Here is a 20,961-nt window from a genome sequence, read left to right on the forward strand (position 1 = left end):
GCTAGGTAGGATGTAGAGTTATTGTAGAGACACTGACACTGCCTTGGATGCAATAAAGGCCTGAGTGCGTCATGAATTTAGGAGTAGATTTCTAGGAGGCCCTCCCCCACTTTGAACTGTGAAAGTAAGACGAAGAGAAGTTAATGTTGAGTGGAGACTACTTTTATGACTGGCAGGAAGTCACGTACACAGAGACACACACACAGTGCTTTGACTGTTATGACACACCCACACCTACATGCACACTCGCTCACGTGCACATACACACAGGTACGCGCACACATTCACTTACGTGCACTTACATAGACATATGGGTACGCGCACACATAGGCACTCACGTGCTCGAGCATACACACACAAACACAGAGTTTGCAGTACACCATGGGGGTTTTATGATGGGGTCGCTTCTATAAAGCTAACTGTAACAAACAAAGGAGTGGAAGATCTGCAGAGGGACACCGGCCTTGCACGTCTCCCCTTCTAGATGATGCATGCTTAAATGAAGATGAATAAAGGTTTTGTGAAAATGACTACTGAGTTCCGGTGCCGTCTCTGATGCCTCGAGGAATAAAAAGAACCGGGGTGAAACTGATTTCGTAACAAGGACTACCTAGTGAAACGGTAATCACAATCTTTGTTCTAGCCTTTGTTCTGCATCACTGACTTCACATTTTAACATTCTCATATTGAAATCTGTCAACCTTGCAAATGCTGTTGGTTTCATTTGAATAGTGGTTAATTTTTGCTTCCATGTTGTGGTTTCAGTTCAGTGATAGTAAGTAGTATGCATACAGTTTGGTGTTAACGGTATTGGCAACAGCATGTTGTGGCACTGTTTTGATAGAGAACATTCAGCTATATGTTAACACAATGCAGGAGTGGACATCCCAGCAAATCCAAGCTGGATTTGGTTTCTTTTGCTCAGTGGACTTGTGAAAAACCCAAGACATACATCTCAGATTCTGGAGGCCTCGGTTAGCATAAAGTTCATGACAGTACGATTTTAAAAAAAGACTGAACACGTATGGTTTGTTTGGAAGGGTTGCCAAGAGAAAGCCTCTTCTGTCTAAAGAGAACAAAGCATCACAGCTCAGGTTTGCAATGTTGCATCTAAATAAATTACATGACTTCTGGATCAATATAATTTGGATAGAGATGTTTGGTCATAATGCACAGTGCTACGTTTGGAGGAAACCAAACACATCTTATCAGCATCTATATATATATATATATATATATATATATATATATATATATATATATATATATATATATATATATATATATATATATATATATTAATGAGAATTTAAAAAAAAAATCAAAATAAACTTTGTAAAAATTGCTTATAGAAAGACTAAATAGCAGGAAAGAATTAGATAAAAATAAAAATAATAATATTTGAACAGCTAATAAGAATGTAGGCTAATCCTATAGGCAGCCCATTCACGACAAGGTTTTACCCACACAAATTCCAAGCTCAGCTGGACCAAAATTTGACAGTGCATACTTCCATTTTGACAAAATCCCCATCACCACACACTAAAATGCAGCCCCACAACATGACAGAGCCTCTGCCGTGTTTAACAAATAGGCACTCGCTGCTGGACCGATCTTTTAAATTTGCATTCATCACTCCCGCTGCCACTGATTTGTGTGTTGCCTGCATAATTTGGCACACCTCAGCCTTTTGCACAGTACTTGCCATCTTCCTGTGTAATATCTATACTACAATCCATCCAAGATGTCAGTGGTCCAGTTTTTGTGAGTACAATTATAGTGTTATTTTTGTATTGTATTGTGTAACCAAGTTTAGCAAACACATATATTAAAAATTCTAGCCTTCCACATCCATTTGTCATTTTTCTGTGGTTGTTATATTTCACTGTAAAGGCTGGTAATTATGAGATCCCTTCGTAATATTCTCCCGCCATAAAATAAATGTCATGATTGCCTTGTAACTGTCTATTCATGGCTTCCTGCTCTTGCCTCCAGCTCCTCTTGCGTAGATGGTTTATTTGTACACTTTGGCTGGATCTCAGACTGTCTGACCGCATCTATATCTGGCTCTGACGGTCAGACAGCCCTGGGTTTCTTGAGCCAAGAAGCCAAGCATCTTATGTGCACATTTGTGCAGGCAGTGGATTTATACACTGAATTAAAATAAATTACCTGTACACAAACTGATAAAAGATTTGTCATTGATAGCCATGCACGCTGGCTCTCATTAATTTATTTCTCTATATTGGCAGTAAGCACTGCTCTTTTGTCGCCAGCCTGCAAGAATCCAGACAATCCAGTCTGACAGGCATGCTACTATTCAGACTGCATGCCAGCTGTGTGCCTCCCATGCATTTCTAATTCACTCTGTGAATTTTCATATGGATGTGATAGACATTACACATTTTGCCTTTGTCATCAATGTGGCCAAATGCATCTGTTGCGACATTTCAGGAATTCTTTTTCCCCCTTTTTCCTCCTCTTTGTGCCACATGTGGGATTTGTATAAAGAATTTACTCGATTTAAACTAAAATTAACATTTATGGATTTCATGTGCAATGGAAGCAGATATTTTAGTCACTTTGTCCTAATGATTTAAATGAAAAAAGTCACATTTTAATAGTGTAATTTCAAACTTTCTGAGATAATATGAAATCGAAGCAATTCAGTCTTTGTAATGTGCCCTCTTCTGTAACAGAGCTGACCCCCAGGATCTGTACTGTGAACAAGAGACTTGAGTCTGACTCAAGGCGAAAATATTCCCTGACAGCCCTGCCTGTACTTGAGGCTCTGCCACAGGATATTGCGACTGCACTCTTTAAGAGAAGCAATAACAGCTCGCATTTCATCTGAGACTGCATTTCGTCAAAGGCGTCGCTTCAAGATAACCAACCCGTTCTTCTCCCAGCAGTGTCAAACAGAAAAGGGAGAAAAAAAGAGAGACAGAATGTAAAGTACGGGGCAGCACGAGGCAAACGCACTTAAAAACGCTTTAGAACAAAGAAAAAAAAAAAACCAATTGATTCATCAAATGAGTAAACTCGCAGAGGGAAAAGGTAGATATAGCTGCATTATTCTCCATGTCATTTAGCATTTCCTTCCAGAACTAGCCATTATGGCGAACTGACCATGACTCAAAGCATAGAAATGAGAAATTATTCAAATGTGAAAGGGTTCCCAGGCCGCTAGTAAAATGTTTGGTCGTTTGTGTTTGAACTTGGGGTTTTTGCACAGAAAAGAAAGTTGGCTTCACTTTTGTTGTTGTTGTTGTTTTATAGCAGTGGGGGTTTTTTTTGTTTTTTTTTGTGTGTGTAATTAATTAATTGATAAGTTAAAAATGGTTTGTCTCGTTATCTGCTTTTTAATATATATATATATATATATATATATATATATATATATATATATATAGTGAATGGGACGGATATGAATGGTTTATAAAGAAATGACTACGAGACATTTCTAAGAAATGTAGAAACACCATAAAAGCATGCATTTGGGTGAGTGTATATCTGCGTGGAACACACCCGAGCAGGCATTCCAAGACGCCCCGGGGGTACCTGGCAATTAATGACGACGATTTACATTTTGAAACGCTAGTCTCTGCAGGGCAGCCAAGACTAGATGAGTTGAGGAAGTGACCTGTGATAGATGCCACATGATATTAATGTACGAAGGCACGCTGCCTCTAACCTGGCAGCCACCGGAAATCAATCACCACCTCGACATTGCTTTCGTTTGACAAATATGTTCTCACTGGCCAGGTAGCAGAGCTAACGGCCTCCAAAATATTTCTGTCAAAGACACAGCTCCTATTAATTATTCAGTCACCGGTGCTCCTGTGCTGCAATGTACCTTACAATATTTACAGTGCTTGCGAGAGGCCGCTCTCCCTCTGGTGAGCGGTGGTGAGCTGCTTTTCGCACGAGCTATAATTCCATCTGGTCCACTTCCACTGAGAGAGGGAGAGAGGCGAGCTTGCTTTCATCCCTTATCAGGAAACACACTGGTCCTTTGAGGTGGATGAGTGTAAACAGGACTGAGGGTTGATGAAGGGTCTTGCATTGTCTTTAGGTCATTAATGAGGCAGGTAGGGTTTCAGACTCATGAAGTGGAGGCAGGAAGTCTGTGCTGTAATCTGCAGGGGAGCACATGTTGTTTTGTTTTCGTGCGAATGTGTGTGTGTGTTTTGTTCTTAGTCTAGATGTGAAAAGCATGCTAAATTTAGTTGGTAATCATGTGTGCATAATGCATTACTAATGTAGCAGACGGGGCAAAAGATGCCTTTTTAATTTACAGTTGGAATGAGAAGGGCGCTGTCCAGGGAGGACCATTGCAGGCAGAGTTAAACAAAGAGCACAATGGAGGCAAATCCAGCTGTTACCAGACAACCACTGGCCACCATGCTCTTACCGAGTTAAATCCCCCTTTTTTCCGCCCACAGAGCGGGAGCAGGGTGGTGGGTTGTGAAGGAGGGGGAGCGAAATGAGAGAAGGGAGTGATGTTGCATTCAAGCGGATGTGGGAAAAATGGAAGAACTAAGCTTTGGGTTGTTGAGAGGTCTTTTTTGGTTTTTAAACTACATCTGTCACCAATTCACTGGATTCTTGGAATCATTCTTGATTTCTCAAACATTGTAAGGATGATAAATGGATCAGAATAAAGCAAGAAGAAACCATGATTTTCTTTGCCTTGATAATCAAATGTGCACCTTGTCACCCAGAAGGATCTAAACAAAGAGAAAACTTGCGGAAAAAAAAAAACCCAACAACTGCACATTCCCGTCTCAGATACATCGTATTTGATTTCCTGTTCTTTGTCAGATTTCTTTATGTGACTTCCACTTTTTACATGAGGTATTGTTTTTGTAATTGGATTGCAGCTTTAATGAAATGCATAACTGCTGCACTACAGGTAGAAAAAAATATATACAGACTCCTTGAGAATTTAGTCCAAATATAAATGATTTCCCATTACATGCCATTCCACAAAAATAATCGTATTTAATGTTAATGTCATAAAATGATAGTAAAAGATGGATGTGGTCAAAGTGACATCACTCATTGGTTGCTAAAGTCTCATTGTTCAGGGTCCAGTAGAAAGTTTTCTTTGGTGTTTTGCTGAGAAATATTGCATCTTCATATTGTGGTGACTTCCCAAGACACCAAGGCAGGCATACCCTAAATCCTACTCAATGAAATGAATGTCCTGAAATAAGACTTCAAACTAGAGATTGAGACACATTACTCATCAATAAAGAGTTTACTGAGGTCAAAATGAAAAGGAGCAGAGGGGTGTTTTCCTGAAGACTGTACAACTGCATTCCTTTTGAAACCAGAAAAACCAGAGGTAATTAATTAATTAGGATACTATGGATAAATATCCATTTTGAAACATATGACCGAGGCTTACAAAATAAACTTAATTTTTCAATTTTTTATGACACAGCATAAGTGTCTGAGCCCATAAACTTGTCAAGAAAATGTTTACAGAGGTCAAGTCAGAAAACCATTTTTCCACAGATTTCTATAGGACCAGAGTCTTCTGGCAGCCAAATAAAATGCAGGGTTAAGACCCTTCTGCATTGGTTTCTTTTTTTTCTTTTTTCTTTTTAGTTTTTTGCTGAGAATGTAGGTCTGAGGCACAATTGAGATGTTGTAGTCTCTTTTCGCTTCTTCTCTGTTGTAAAACTAAAAGCCAGTCTGGCTAACTAGAAGGCTATGAGAAAGGCCCGAGTTAGACTTCTGTAGGAAATCTGTCATAATTTATGACATAACAGGAAATCCTTTTTTTTTTTAAACTCTGTGCCCTATCCTTTCATGTAATCTGATGTGCATCCCCCAAGAAATGTAACTATGGCAGGTCGATGCAGTCAGCTATGGCTGAATGCCTTGGAAGGCTGCAGCGTAGGATTAAAAGGCATTGCTGGTTATGTCTTGCGTGTTGTAAATTTATTTTCTAAATCAAACTAAAGTGGGCCTAAGCTCCATTAATCTGTGGCCTCTGTAAACAGATTTTATTCACTCTTTCCCTACTCTTAAGTCTTTTTGTATAAAATATTTGAGTTAAAAGGTCAAAAAAGGAAGGCATGCTTTTAGAAAGATCCTACCAAGTACATCACAACACACCAAGCCTGCTCTGTCTCTTGGATTATCAGTCATCAGCATGTCCAGTTTCAAAGGACAAGCGAAAATGCTCCTCTTTACGCTCAACAATGGACTTCACCAACCAATGGGGTTAATTTGTCTACCTCTATATTTTATGATCATCAGTTTATGAGTTTAGGACCATCGGCTCCATAGCACATCTGTTACAATCATTCTTCAACCCATATCACTTATCACAATCTATTTCAAAACACAAAGATAACAAAGGCCATAATAATGGCCTTGAGGCATCACGATTGGGGCTTCAGCAAACAATGGCTTAGTTCAGCCATTTAATTACAGCCAAAACACCTGCCTCATTAAAAGATAAAACATTATTGCCATAACATGTCTACAGCATTTCCACTGTGTGGCAAGATGAAAATAAAGTTTCTAAAATCTTCAGTTATCAGTTTGATTATACCCTCAAACTGAAAGATGAAGAAAACTGTCCCCTAAATTGTCAAATAACAATATGAATGCAGCATGGCTTGATTAAGTTTTAATTGTAAGAGTGTTTGCTGGAACGCAGAGTGTGTGTGTGTGCGTGTGTGTGTGTGTGTGTGTGTGTGTGTGTGTGTGTGTGTGTGTGTGTGTGAGAAAAAGAGAGAGAGAGAGAGAGAGAGAGGGAGAGGGAGAATACAGGGAGGACATTTTTTCACCCACGATCCTTGAAGGTAGCATGAGTGACTGAAGTGGGTCACGTGAGATGCTCCGCTAAGAATGCGGTGACGTGGGAGAGTTCTGTCAGTGTAGCGGTGTCTGACAGCCAGCTTCCCAGGGCCAGTAGGTACCTCGCCCGGCTGAGGAATCCGACCGGGGTCGCTCTGAGACGGAGCACAGGAGAAGGAAAAAACAAGAAGGTGCGGACTGAAAACCCGAAGCAGGGAGGTGAAGGTAGATGAGTTGTTGTTTCCGTTTCCCACTCCAGGACTCGGGGAACATGTTTTGGCTGTGATTGGACTTATATATGGAAGATTATATATATTTTTTTTCCTATTCTGCTCATTTTTATTACTCCCCTTCTGCCTAACACCAGCTTTCCGAGCATCGTGAAGTACCAGCCGTACTCCTGCTGCTCTGTCGCTTTTCAGCGGGCTCCCCGATAGCCTTGCGGGGCGGGGATGCTGTGGTGTTCTTGCTTTCATTCTGACATGAAATAACACATCTGAGCAGCGGGCCAAACTTGGATAAAATCAGAAAACAACGCAGAAACAGAAAGGTGAGGGGATACGTAAATGAAGTAGAGGGCAGCAGTGTAGAGCGGGCACAAGGCGCAAGACAGGAGAGGAAGGAGAGGGGGAGTCGCAGCAGGAGGAGAACCAAAACCCGCAGGTTTGTTGAGCTTGTGGGGATGAGAACGAGGAGGAGGGACCTTACGCATTGAAGGTGTCAGTGCGATTAGAAAAACAGGGGGAAGGGAACTAAAGCCCAGATTGTTTCCAGTCCTGAGAGACGGTGATGGCGAGTGCAGGCACCGGGGTCCCTGCTCTCCCTCAGCCGACCGCAGCCCCATCAGCTACCGCAGCGGCAGCAGCATGAGGAGGAGGAGGTAGGCAGCCCTGCACGTCTCATCGGTCCCCCCACATCCTCATTATTCATTTAGCCTTCCCCGCCCTCCTCTCCCCTCCATTACATCCACCTTTCTTCCCCAGCAGCCTTGACGAGTACCAATCTAGCCATCAATCAATTTCTCCACACACCTTTGTCCCAACATCATGCATCTCGTCTCAGATACTTTCCAGAAGCCCCTCTTCCCCCCCCCATACCACGGGGAAGGTGTACCAGAGGACCACTTATTTAAATTCCACTATTATTTCTTCCCCTAAAAATGAATGTTGTCCACTTGCCTGGTTTTTGTGTGAAATTCCTGGAGGCACAGTGTCAGCAAAAGGGGTCAGTAGTGCATGCTGTATTAGTCTCCATAAAAATCAAGTTTAGGAAATCCCTCTGTAAACCTGCCAAGATGCAAGGCCAGGGACTTTCCATCGATCCAGTTCAATTAACAGGGTTTTTTTTATCCACTTCATCATGTCGAGCTGCCTGAGTGTTTTTGGGCACTAAAGACCGTGCATAGTTGGGGGATATCTGCTAAATGCTGCGACAGAGAGGGAAAAAAAGGCTAACCTCCCCCGTCAGGGTGTTCACTCTGACCACCAGACTATGAAACTTTAATAGGGTCTAATTTTCAAACCCCCTTATAATTTATTACAGTGGCGTCTGAACCGAGTCCTCAAAAAGAGTCCAAGGGAAGAGAACATGTGCAGGGTGTTAGGACTGTGAGAGGTAAATACAGCAGTAATAGTTTTCAGATAGCACAATTAACGGAAGTGGATAACACTTTCTGTGTCTGTCACTCGCTTAGAGAAGTGCGATGCTGTAGCATAATATTTACAGCTGCGGTGGGTCCTGGATGCCAAAGCTTGATTTCCTAAAAGGTCGGGAGTCCAAGTCAAAGTCCAAAGGCTGCTCAACACTTTCTGTTGTCACTGCCATTACTCAGACCTAAAGCTATTTAAAGACCAAGCGAGTCTAAATGTTTACTGTCTACAGTGTATGTGGTAAAGGTTCAGTTTACACGAAATTGGATTACATCTGTGGAGTTCAGAACGCTGATGTATGTTTGAAAATAATCCATTTTTTTAAATCACTTTTTTTTTTAATCCAATCAGCTTTGAAACATCTAAAGAGAATCTGTTTAATGTGATGCATTGGTCAGAATCGGCCGATTTCCACACTCGCAGCCACAAGCTGAGGTTACGTTAGTGTGGAAGTTCCTCACTGTGAGCAAAAGACAAAGATTCATAAAAGTAAACCGTCTGTAGCAACAAACAGACGCTTAAACATGGTTGTTTTAAAAAAAAGCTAACAAAGGAAAAGTGACTAAAGCAAACCCAGAGCTCAGAGCCAACCACAAACCAGCAGCCTCGGTATGAGCAAAGGATCAAGGCAGTTATGGGGAAAATGATGGAGATGATTGAAAGAGAGAGCAGAGTCTGAGGTCCTGCTTTCTGCTGAATTTATACATTTACTAGAAAATGACGTAAGTAACATCTGATATTTGTTTGTTGCCCCTACTTTTGTTTGCATGGTAAAATATGTCAGGTAAAGATTCGTGTGCTAGCGAGTCATTTTCAGTGAATTATTTGCACCACTTCCTAACAGCACAGTGTTTTATTTTCAGTTGTTTGCCTGAGAGAACTACCAGCAGTTTGGGGGAAGTTGTAAACATTAACAATTTATCTTGTTATGAAACATTTTTTTGCAACAAAAAAACATTTATATTACAGTATTTATCAGTTATTTGATTAATCAAAGTCAGTTTAAAGAAATGGCTATCTTAAAACCAGAATATGAATAACACTTCTTGATTAGATACCAGAAAAGTTTGTAATTTGGGTCAGCTGACCTGATAAGGATCAGATATGGCTATGTCGTGTGTTGGAAGGGCTCAAGTGGCCTGGCCCACATTTGACCAGGCTCTAGTCATGAAGGATATTAAAAAAAATAAAACGCAGCTGGCCATCCAGAGTGTCTCGTCTGTTCAACACTTAGCAAGAACTCAGCCCTCCCTATCCTGCCGGCCCTTTCCAGGCTGAGTCAGACAGCAAACAACGTTTTCAAAGGGTCTGAAAATTATCCTTTTTCTTTAGTTCTTGGACGGCAAGTCTGTGGATTATTTAAAACATCATGACAATCTTTTACTTTTGGCGGGGGTAAAGATACAAGGCGGTTTTATTTTTAAACCTGTAAAAGTACAACAAATGCCAAATTTCCTTCTTTTGTATTTGGGTTTTGACCTTATCAATATTCTACAGATAAAACGACTCGTCCACGTAACTAAATATATCACAGGAACGTTTGTTTTTGAGTAAAGCGTTACTGACAGAGGACACTTGGATTTATAGACAGAGACAAAAGAAAACAGTGAAATCAAGGAGCAGCATACACTGTGTGCCGGCTCTTTAATCCAGTGTCGAAATTAAAAAATTGTATCACATGAATTACATGAATTTTACAAATTATTATTTTTTTTTTTTTTTATTTGTATACTAGCAGATTAGACTCAGACAGATGTGTTGAGAAGAAGCAGCATATTAAAGGGGATATGAAAAGCAGTAACCTGAAGATGGTTTCATTTAAAACTCAAACTATTTTTTATTTCAGTGTCTGTTTCAGTATATTAAACTTTGTTCTATAGCTGAAGGATAGTCCATATAGCACTTTTATTTTATTCTGTTTTAGTTTATTTTATTGTGTGTGTGTGTGTGTGTGTGTCTCTCTCTGTGTGTGTGTGTGTGTGTGTGTGTGTGTGTGTGTGTCTGTTTTTAATCTTTCTCTGACCTTTATTTTGGTGACACTGTGATTTCCATCCAAGGTTACTGTAGATGTGCAGTTGACTGATAGTCCTTGGAAAGATTTTTTGGTAGACTGTCAAACAAATGGAATTTGAATAGAATTCATAAATGTATTTGCACATCTAGATTCAGTTCTACAACATGCACTCTTGCCTTCTACAAATAAATTGTTGTTCTAAAGTACTCACTGAATTTGAGTGTGTTACTGTAACAGGATGCCACTGGCGCAACAAGTCAGTTGGTGGAGATTCTTCCTTTCCAGATATTCCACGTAACAGCTGTTACTGCAGAGTAAGTGAAAGTGTCTTTTTGCTTCTTAACCTCCTAGGACCTGGCGTCCAGATATGTGGACATCGCATTTTGGGTTATTTAGACCAAAATACTAAATTTTGCTCTACAAGGGCCTGATATCCACTTACGAGGACATTATACTGCTACTGTTCTATCAAAATTTTAAACAAATATCCTCATTTGTGGCTCTTATTTTGATTAGAAACAAAAATTAGGTTAAAAAAAATCTGGTAATTGTTTGTTTTTACATTCATCAGGTCCCAATCAGCCCAAATATCAAAGAATAATTAAAAATGCATGCCGTGGAAGAGTTCGGGTCTATTTTTCGAGGTTTTGCTATTCTGTCATTTTTCTCTTCTCTTTATTTCTTTTCTCCTTCCCCTAACCACCAACTGATGGTGGCAGGTGGCTTCCCCTCTCAGAGCCTGCTTCTACAGGACGTGTCTTCTTGTTAAAAGGGAGTTTTTCCTCACCACTATTGCAAAGTGCTTGCTCATAGGAGAGACATTGATTGTTGCCATTTTTCTCCAGAACTGCAGGGTTTTTACCTCACAGTAGAACGTACCTTGACGGGAGTGCTATTCTGATTTCGTGCTACCTAAATAAACCTTAACTGAACTGGATTGAATTCTTAGTCTCTTCAGGTTTTTTATTCACTTGCTTTTCATTTGCTGCACAGCCCACCATAGAAACATATTAGTGATCAGCCTGGTGTTGAGGTTGGTTCATCTCTTGGCTGAAGTTTTCCACATGATGGCCCATTAGAGACAGCTGATATAAGCTTTTGGGAAAAAACTTCTTATCATCCCTGTGCTAATGTATTTATATTAGCCTAAACATAGCTATGTAGCTAGCCACCATGTGGCACATCATTGTATGTAAGTTGGCCCAGCTTGACTAACCCTTTAAATGTCACAGCTAATGTGTTTTCTGTTTAGTATTTTAGACATACTTTGGTCAGAACCTGGTATCTCATCTTTAGTTAGAAACCAATGAGATAGCTTCCTGTTAACGTCCAACTCGGCTGAACCCTTGAATGTAAACTTAACTGTAATATCTGGGAGAACAGCCGCAGTGATCATTTTATTATGGCTGAAAAGATCTTTCTCTCTGAGTGGTGGCTCAGAGTTTGATTGATTTGGAAAACTGAAGCAGCATTGGACTGGGAAATGGCTAATGACATCAGATTTAACAAAGGGATAGATCAATGCCTGCCATAGTATAAAGTAAAGGATGAATTAAAATAATTTGAAGTTGATCAAAGCAACCTAAAATCTACTAGATGGATAGATTAATTTGTTTTCTTGGCAAAAATGTGAAAAAAGACAACAACAAAAAGATCTTGGCCGTCAGGGTTTTTTTGTAAAGAAAAGTTTGAGCTTGAAACTAGTTTTTGGTTCATCACTAGTTAAGACGCAATTTATTTTAATAATTTTTATTTAAAGAAATGCAGTTTTCTTAAGATTGTGAAAACCCTGCTTTTCACTTTAGTAAATATAACCAAAGTAAAGCTGCCAGCTGGCCATTCAGAAATAGAACAACAGTGTGGAAATTAGAATAGGGATGACCACCACCCCTGATCTCAAGTTACTAGTATTCTTGGATTTACATGTTGAACTATTCACTGCAATCAGATGGTAAACAAAAGGCTGAGAATGAAATGACAGGTTCTTGAAGTGGAGTGCTGCTGAACAGAAGTGAGGAATGGATTATGTCACAGTGGTTCCCAAACTTTTACACACTTACATACACACACACAGCTACCGTCCCTCCATTTAGAAAGGCAGAGGCGCCACGGTGTAATTATTTTACGTGTAGTTGTTTGTTTCCTGTGTAATAATATTCAACATTGCTATCAATACAATTTTCAAAAAATGCCTCTCTGTGCAAAATGGGTTCAAAAACATAAACAACTGTGGGATACTGTTTGTCTGTGATTTGGAGAGCCCAGTGCGTGCTACTGACGCAGGGAAAACCAGTTATGCAAAGGAGACCTGAATGTGCTGGATACTTTACTGATGGTATTTTCAAACTTGATGCCAAAAGGAGGGCTTTATAGATGAAGGTCCATGATTGAGGAGATCATATTAGGAAGTTAACAGGAAAAGACTTCTGGTAGAAAAAGGTTAAGTGAGGGGTTTTAGTAACCTGCTTCGACTGATTGGGGAAGGAGGGGAAAGACAAGGAAGGAAGGAGAATATATAGAATAACGTGCAAATATTTCTTTCAAAATAAGACACACAACTACAACACGGGAAAAGACCCAGGGAAACCGAGTTAATGATAAAGACCCTGAAAACCATAAATTTCACAGCTTTATGATGTATATATAGTGTTGTGAAAAACGTTTTCACTGGACTCTGCAGCCCTGTGAAAACTAAGTACACCTCATGATTCAGTAGCTTTTAGAAGCACCTTTACCAGCAATAACTTGAAGTTGTCATTTTCTGTACAACCCGTTCTTCTTTACAATTTAGGTTCAGTTCACTTATGTTTACAGGCATTCTAAATGCACAGGTGACCTAAGCTCTTGCCATATCATTTGTGGACTTTTTCTGGGTATTGCAACTCGGAGGGGGGGCTATTTTTCAGCCATTCTGTTATAGGCTTGCTGGTATGCTTGGGACCACTGTCTTGTTGCATGAACCAGTTTCAGTCAAGCTGTAGCTGATCTACTTTCGTCTACAGACTAGTTCGTGTTAGATTCATTGAATGCAAGGTGCCCAGTTCCCGTGCCTTCAAAATAAGCCATGTCACCCCTCCACCACTGTGCTTGCAAGTTGGAATGAGGTGTTTGTGCCGATTTGTTGTTTTTGGTTTTTGCCAAACGCAGCCCTGTGCATTATGCCCAGACATCTCTAGTTTGGTCTTCTCTGTCCAAAGAACATTGTTTCACAAGACTAGTTTTTCCATACAAGTTATATCTCATTCAACCACAACACTCAGGATTTGTTTGTCGATGTTGTTTAGCCTTTGATGGTTCTTTTTAGAGATGCCTGAGCTTTCGTTACTCCAATGAAGGCAGTATGGCGTAACACTAGTTTAGCATTAAAATAAATCATAAATGTAGTGGTTGCTTCAAGGCTGGTGTTATTGGAGGAAACAGGAATGTCAAATGAACCACATAATCAGTCGGACCGGTTCCAGTGAAGCAGAATTTAACCTCTAACTTCAGTGAGCAGCCGCTCTGTGAGCCGTTTTCCTCAAGAAAATGTGTCACTATCACAAAGTGCATTTTTTTTCATCAAATGAAGGTCATATCTTCATTGACATCGGCAAAGCTTGTTTTGCATGCGTCTCACAACATGTTCAGGCAAAAGCAGTCTAGGCTGCTTATGCAGGCATAGAAAGAAAGAAAGCAAACCGTGGTGATTGGTGTGTGAACATTGGGAGTTTCTTCCTGCTGATTTTAAGGCTGAGAGAAAAGGCACTACAATGTATGCTTAGTATGTTACCAAAGTGCCACTCCCCGAGGCGTCATTCTGACTATTGACCGCTGCTGAAACGCTGGGGCTTTAATTAGCACTAGTGTAACTAATTGGCTTATATAGAAGGGACATTGATGGGAGCGAAGAAAATGAATTAATGAGGAAAGGCATTGGCAGATTAAATTGCACTGGTAAAAATTAAAAATGGATGCCTGATCTCCTGGTGAAATTGGCATTTAGATCCAAAACAACGTCAGAAATCCATTGAGGGTTGTAAGCGCGTGGGTGGGGTAGATGTCAGATTTCGCGTGTGTACCCGTGCGTACATGTTTATATTTATGTGTATGCGCCTCTGTGTGTGGACTCTTCATCAGAGCTCATGGAACTACATGCTCATTTAGCTGACAGCAGAAATCTCTCAAGCGCTGGATGTGCTTCGATGTAAAGTACGTTAACCTTTAAAACAAAGCCGGCCCTGGCCTCTCTCATTCTCCTGTAATTGCTTGCGCTGGGTAAGCACACTCGCCTGAAAAGGTTATCGTGTTCCTTGTCAGTTGTCATGATGAATGAGCAAACATAGCAGGAAACTGAAAATTGCAAGTTTAGATTTAGAAAAAAAAACACTCTCTCATAGCAAGCTGGCATGTTGCATTTGCAAAAATTATTGCTCCATTGTTTCGTATCTCAAATTATTAAAAAGCAAGCAAACAAGCAAGAAAGGCAATGCAGGCAGGCAGTAAATTAACACACACAGGAAGCAAAAGGGGATTCTAGACTGCTACACTGCTGCTACATTAATATTCGCCAGAGTCTAGTACAACCTCCAAGTTTCTGCTGGCATATTCTGTTTTCTCTAGTGATGTGTACTGCCAGCATGAGTGTGTGTGTGTGTGTTAGTCAACGTGGACAGCAGTGATGATGTTTGCGTCAAGTGTGAATATAATTATGTGTGATGTGCACATGCATCTTTTGTCTGTGTGTGTACACAGATCTGATTATGTGTGTAGCGTATTTGCTGTGTGTATCATTAAATCTTGTCGGCATTATATTCTGGGTTTGTCTGTCAGTGATCCCAACAAAAATGATTGCATGTGTGCTGTTTGCTATCCATGTGATTGACTATATTGCATAGTAAATGCTTTTTTTGTGCAAGCTGACTGTTTGCCTTGGTGACTCGCTGAGCTGGTGCGTGTATACCACAATCTTTTTAGGTAAATCCTGCTTCAGAACAGTGCGTTTACAGAGCCAGGCTCATTTTAGATCATGAACCACATACAGCGTACTCTGATCTTAAGTGTCAGTCAGTGTAAAGCCCTTTAATTACACATTTAATCTGTGAAATATCTTAATATAGGGAAAAAAGATGGACATTTTCAACTTTATGTCTTGGTTTTTTGTATATGACAAAGAAAGGCTGCTGTAGTAAATGAACAATATGTCAGTATTGGAAATAAATGTGTAAAAATAACAGAAGTAGTTCTGGGTTGTCCTTGCCTAGACTTTCCTGTAATTACAAATACTTTAAACTTTTTGTTAATTCACAGGATTAACAAAACAGTCAGATTTGAGGCTTTCCCAGGCCGATTCTGGCCAGCGGACCTTGAATTTGTCACCCCTGGCATAGAGTTTTCTAAGTGGCTTGTCTGTCAGTTGCATTCTGCGCATTCACCATTATGTCTCTCTTTGTGCACAACGTCCTGTTGGACAGCACACATAATCACGTAGATTTTTGTCCACACTGTTTGCCTGTTTCCTTATCTGTCCTCTCCTTATACTGTACGTCTCCATGTTCCAACCTCAAGCAGCCTGGGTGATCGCAGCTAGACAGTAGGCAGCATTGATAAGCTGGAGGTAGAAGGTGAATGGCTGGTGATGGCTGTTATCACCAAAGGCTGGCTCAGGCTTAGGCACCGCTGCCTGCTGGACCCTGAAAACTCACTTTGACAGATGCATCTCCTCCCTAGCTGTTGACACGCTGCGGGGGGCTGATGACACTTGCTTGCCCATGGGCCAAACCTGCAATTTATAGTTTGCCCCAGGCATTAAACTGAGTAATGACATGCAAAGAAAAAAAGAAACCACCATCTCACCATGCCTACCACCAATCTGCCAGCCCAAAATGTAGCTTCCACCAGTCTTGACTATTTTAACTGGGTTTAACCATGAGATGAATTCCTGATTCCCTTTATTTTCTGTCACTGTGCAAATTTATGGCCGTCAGTTGTGTAAACCATGAGATAGAATTATTCGGGATGTGTTCTGTATATCAGCAACTAGACACAACTGGGAGTGCTTGTTTTTCAACCATACAGATGCACTGTATGCATAATTTTCAGAGCAGCATCCAGGCCCTGCCGTGTTGTTCGTCCCTGTCCAATCAAAGATACAACAGTGCTCACGGTGAATCAGCTACTTCCTTTTGAACTGTTAAGTCAGCTTACCGAGAGAGCCATTTGCCATATTGGACCCTCCATCCACAGAAAGCTCTAACTGAGGGTTTTTTAGTCAAAGTCACTCGAGCGTGTCAAAACAAGCCATGAGAAAAACAAAGCACAATTAATAATTAGGTTCAGTTCTTTCCCACAATAAAAACCACACCTGCAATTCAGACAACTAACATGTGGCTCTGTGCCAGTGAATAGGAGGTGCTTTTGGGCTGCTTCCAAAGCTGTTTTCTCAGTCTCCTTTTTTTCTCTTTTCAGATTTTAACCCTGCTCTAAGCTGCATCGGAGGGGGTTCAGACATTCCCCTGACTCCACCAGGAGGCTAACTCCAACCTGTCTGTCAGCTCAGATAACCCTCTGATTGTTGACAACCACATGTTTACGGTGACTGTATGTGACCGCCGCCGCCCATTCTCGAGCAGCAGCAACAGCCTCCTGCGACCCCGACCTGCATCATGCAGTGGAGACGGCGGCACTGCTGTCCCATCAAGATGACCTGGACCGTCAAGCGCTCCCTCTTTCGGACCCACGTGGCCGGGCTCGTCTCACTGGCCCTGCTCTTCGCCGTTTTCTTATTTTTCAGCCACCAAGACTGGCTGCCAGGGCACAGCGGGCCTCGCGAAAACCCGCTTGCCTACACTGTCAGGGGCCTTCGAAGCCCCAAGGGAGAGGCGAACCAGAGCAACTCCCTGAGGGGCCTTTGGAGGGAAACAGGGAATGTTGCACCAAAACCTCTCCTCAACCTCAGCTCTCAGCAGGGTGAGGGGGCAGCAGGAGAGGCAGCAGTCGTGGGGGGAGGAGGAGGTGGAGGAGCCAGAATGGGTGTAATGGGGCTCGGGGACTCGATGAGTACTAACAACACGCTAGAGAAGGAGATGGGTGTTGGCGGGAGGCTTAGCGCCCAGCCCTATCGATACATCCTGAACGAGCCCTTCAAGTGCAGAGACAGCACACCCTTTCTTATCCTGCTCATAGCTGCTGAGCCAGGACAGGCCAATGCCCGCAATGCAATCCGCCAGACATGGGGAAACGAGAGCGTGGCGATGGGCCTGGGGTTTGTCTGTCTTTTCCTGCTCGGCACAGGAAAGAGTTCGGACACCCTCCTTCAGAGCAGAATCGAGGAAGAGAGCCGTGTTTACCACGATATCATTCAACAGGACTATCAGGACACTTACTACAACCTGACCATCAAAACTCTGATGGGCATGAACTGGGTAGCTACCTATTGCCCACATGCTTCCTACGTGATGAAGACAGATAGTGACATGTTTGTCAATACAGAATATCTCATCCAGAAGCTGCTGAAACCTGAGATGCCTCCGAGGCAGAGGTATTTCACTGGCTACCTGATGAGGGGCTATGCACCAAACCGAAACAAAGACAGCAAGTGGTACATGCCACCAGAGGTGTATCCAAGCGAGCGCTACCCGATATTCTGCTCAGGCACGGGGTACGTGTTCTCAGGGGACATGGCCGAGCTGATCTACCAGGCCTCGCTCAGCATACGCAGGCTGCACCTGGAGGATGTTTACGTGGGAATCTGCCTGGCGAAGCTGCGCATTGAACCAGCACCCCCTCCCAACGAGTTCCTTTTCAACCACTGGCGTGTGTCTTACTCCAGTTGTAAGTACAGCCACCTCATCACATCCCATCAGTTCCAACCCAATGAACTCATCAAGTATTGGAACCACTTGCAAAGCAACAAGCACAACGCCTGTATCAACATGGCCAAGGAAAAGAGCGGCAGGCACAGACACCGGAAGTTCCACGGAGAGAGGCCTCCGTGATGGATCCTGCGATTACACCCCATCTTAAAAAAAAAAGAAGAAAGGTGGGAAGGATAGAAGAGTTCAGTGTAACTACAGATGGTGAAGGGCATGTTGAACTCTCAGCACTATACCTTATGGGGATAAGCACATTGTTTTTGGTATTGTGTACAGTTGATTCAAACTATTTTTTTAATCAAAAAATGAAAAAAATATGTATTGTAAATCTATTGAGCTATTTCCAAAAGGGAGAATGGGGGACATTTCTGTGTGAAATGGAGCGTGCTAAAAAAAAAGAAAAAGAAAAAAAGCTGCAGCTCAAGAGCGGTGTTTATGATAATTCAGGTGCCAACAGAAAGCTGGTAATTTATGCTCTTCTCTAAAGGGTAGTACTGTATGTCACATTCTACGAATACACAAAAAAAACAAAAGAAAAAAAAAGAAAAACATTAAGACACAAGTGTGTTTACAAAGACAAAGGGAAATGTACATGTACTATGTCAAAAAGTTATACTACCTAAATATGAATGAATGATATGAACCTTTGACGTTGACCAGTTATGCTGCCCTGTTTCTCAGTGTTTACTTTCCAGATCTATCGATGACTACCACCCTAAAGAGAAGGTTTATCTGTCATATACTGTATTTTATTTAAAACGATCGACATGAACGCACCCAGAATCACATCAGAGATGACTGAGATTGTATTTTTTAAAGCTTTACATTGACTATGACTCTGCACTTCAGCAAATGTGCAATGAATCTGTTAACGAATAAACGTTCCAAAATCACTTTGTGTGCAGCAGTGTGTGTCTGTTTTGTCGGGGGTTCTTCCTAAGCTGTCGAACGTAAAGTGGTGTGGACCACCGGACGTTAGCAGAAGAGCTACAGTGAGCCTTGGCATCAAAAAGAGTACCGAATGGATGGAACACATTTCTGCTAATAGAAATAACTAAATTTCCCTCATATGTATCCAATCGGGCGGACATCTATTCACTGCAATGTCCTGTGCTTCACACTTTGTCCACACAAACCATGCAATAAGCCCTGTACCTTATGTACAGTGGCGGTGAAAGTTGTTCAAATGCACAGCAACTCAAAACACCACATGAAAAATAGTTAAAAGCAAAGAAAACCATATGGAAAAAAACACACAAGCGAAATTAATGAAATGCCACAAAAGCTTACGAGAAAAAAAAATTCACCAAACCCAAGGAACGTGTTTCTGGGGAGACAATAACGTGATGAAACTGTTTTGGAAATCACAAGCGACAGTAAATGGCTAATAGCAAACATGTATGTGTGAATCTTGAGATTAAAATGTACATTAGGTTGCATCTTTTTCTTCCTCACAGCAATGAATCCTTTATTTTTTTTGAAGAGTCTCAGTGCACAGTTACTACTGCAGCCGTTCCATCCCATTAATGTCTTCCCAAAAATGCTTTCTTAAGCTGCAGTGCATTTGATCTTTCACAGCCACCACACTTCTGGATGGGGGGGTATTTTCAAATTTCATCAGAATAGAAATATTGCATTATATGTCATAGGGAACAATGATTCAGGTTGTCACCATCTGTTTATGCCTGCTCTTAGAAGCAAATGATATGTAGAGAAATCATTTAGCATTACAGTTTACTGCTATTCAGCTCATCTGAATTTTCATTTAGAAAATATTAAGTATTAAAAGTGGACTGGTTGCATTTCAGTGTTAAATCAATCACAAGGATCAATATACGATGTAATGCATACATTAATAACTGTTTTGCTGATATGACTGATATCATTTTGAAACCAGGAGCTAGCTACAACAGCTAGCTAGCAGCCAAAGAGTATAGTTATTAACACTAATATGGAAGTGTTAAAACATAGGCATTGTCACCGGTTTGTCACTGCAATAAACAAATTGCTATAGAGAACAGCTAACTAATTAGCTGAAAACAACAGGAGATGATGATGAACTTGCTAATAGACTGCTGCAGGAATCACGAAAGGGATAAAAAAAAGTTCACAGTAGTTTCATGTTTTGTGGAGCAAGGTAATCTTCACAAATATACACAATTCACAAAATTTTCTGAGGGTAAATGCAACTGCTCGAACATCTTTCAGCTGCTCCCATTAGAGGTCACCACAGTGGATTATCTGCATCCATCTCTAGCTGCCAGCTTCATCGTCAACAGCTTTTTTCCAATATATCCTCTGCCCCCTCCTCCCTGTGTCCAAATCTAATCTTGTCGATCCTGGTCACTCCTAATGAAAATCTTAACTGCGATTTCTAGAACTAAAACACTATTAATATTAACTTTTTGATGACCGTGTGATGATGTTAACTTCAGTCTCACTTCTTAGAAAATGCTTCCTTTAAGACATGTTCAAAATATATGAGTGAATTTATGGGTGCAGTATTCACTTAAACATTTTACGTGAAAATGTACAAAGAAATGGTAAATGGTAAATGGCCTGTATTTGTATAGCGCTTTACTAGTCCCTAAGGACCCCAAAGCGCTTTACACATCCAGTCATCCACCCA

The 20,961-nt window shown here is 41.2% G+C and overlaps 1 protein-coding gene across 3 annotated transcripts; it reads left to right on the plus strand.

Annotated features, from left to right (window-relative positions):
* The first annotated feature begins 496 nt into the window (after window positions 1-496).
* b3galt2 (UDP-Gal:betaGlcNAc beta 1,3-galactosyltransferase, polypeptide 2) lies at window positions 497-19,225 on the plus strand. Of its 3 annotated transcripts, none has more exons than XM_085436504.1 (2): window positions 497-621; window positions 16,927-19,225. In XM_085436504.1, the coding sequence occupies exon 2, from the start codon at window positions 17,124-17,126 to the stop codon at window positions 18,453-18,455; it is 1,332 nt and encodes a 443-aa protein (XP_085292630.1). In that variant the 5' UTR covers window positions 497-621; window positions 16,927-17,123; the 3' UTR covers window positions 18,456-19,225. The 3 variants fall into 3 exon arrangements, with proteins under 3 accessions (XP_085292630.1, XP_085292628.1, XP_085292629.1); XM_085436502.1 differs by lacking the exon at window positions 497-621 and adding an exon at window positions 6,854-7,699; XM_085436503.1 differs by lacking the exon at window positions 497-621 and adding an exon at window positions 6,854-7,010.
* Window positions 19,226-20,961: the final 1,736 nt, after the last annotated feature.

The sequence above is a fragment of the Copadichromis virginalis genome, linkage group LG17, assembly GCF_057382275.1.
Source record: "Copadichromis virginalis isolate Kocher_CV1m ecotype Utaka linkage group LG17, C_Virginalis_male_GT1.1, whole genome shotgun sequence".
Lineage (NCBI taxonomy): Eukaryota > Metazoa > Chordata > Actinopteri > Cichliformes > Cichlidae > Copadichromis > Copadichromis virginalis.

Bases quoted from the DNA above. Each gene is read 5' to 3' on its own strand.
- b3galt2 (XM_085436504.1), top strand. From the start codon at position 17,124: ATGCAGTGGAGACGGCGGCACTGCTGTCCCATCAAGATGACCTGGACC.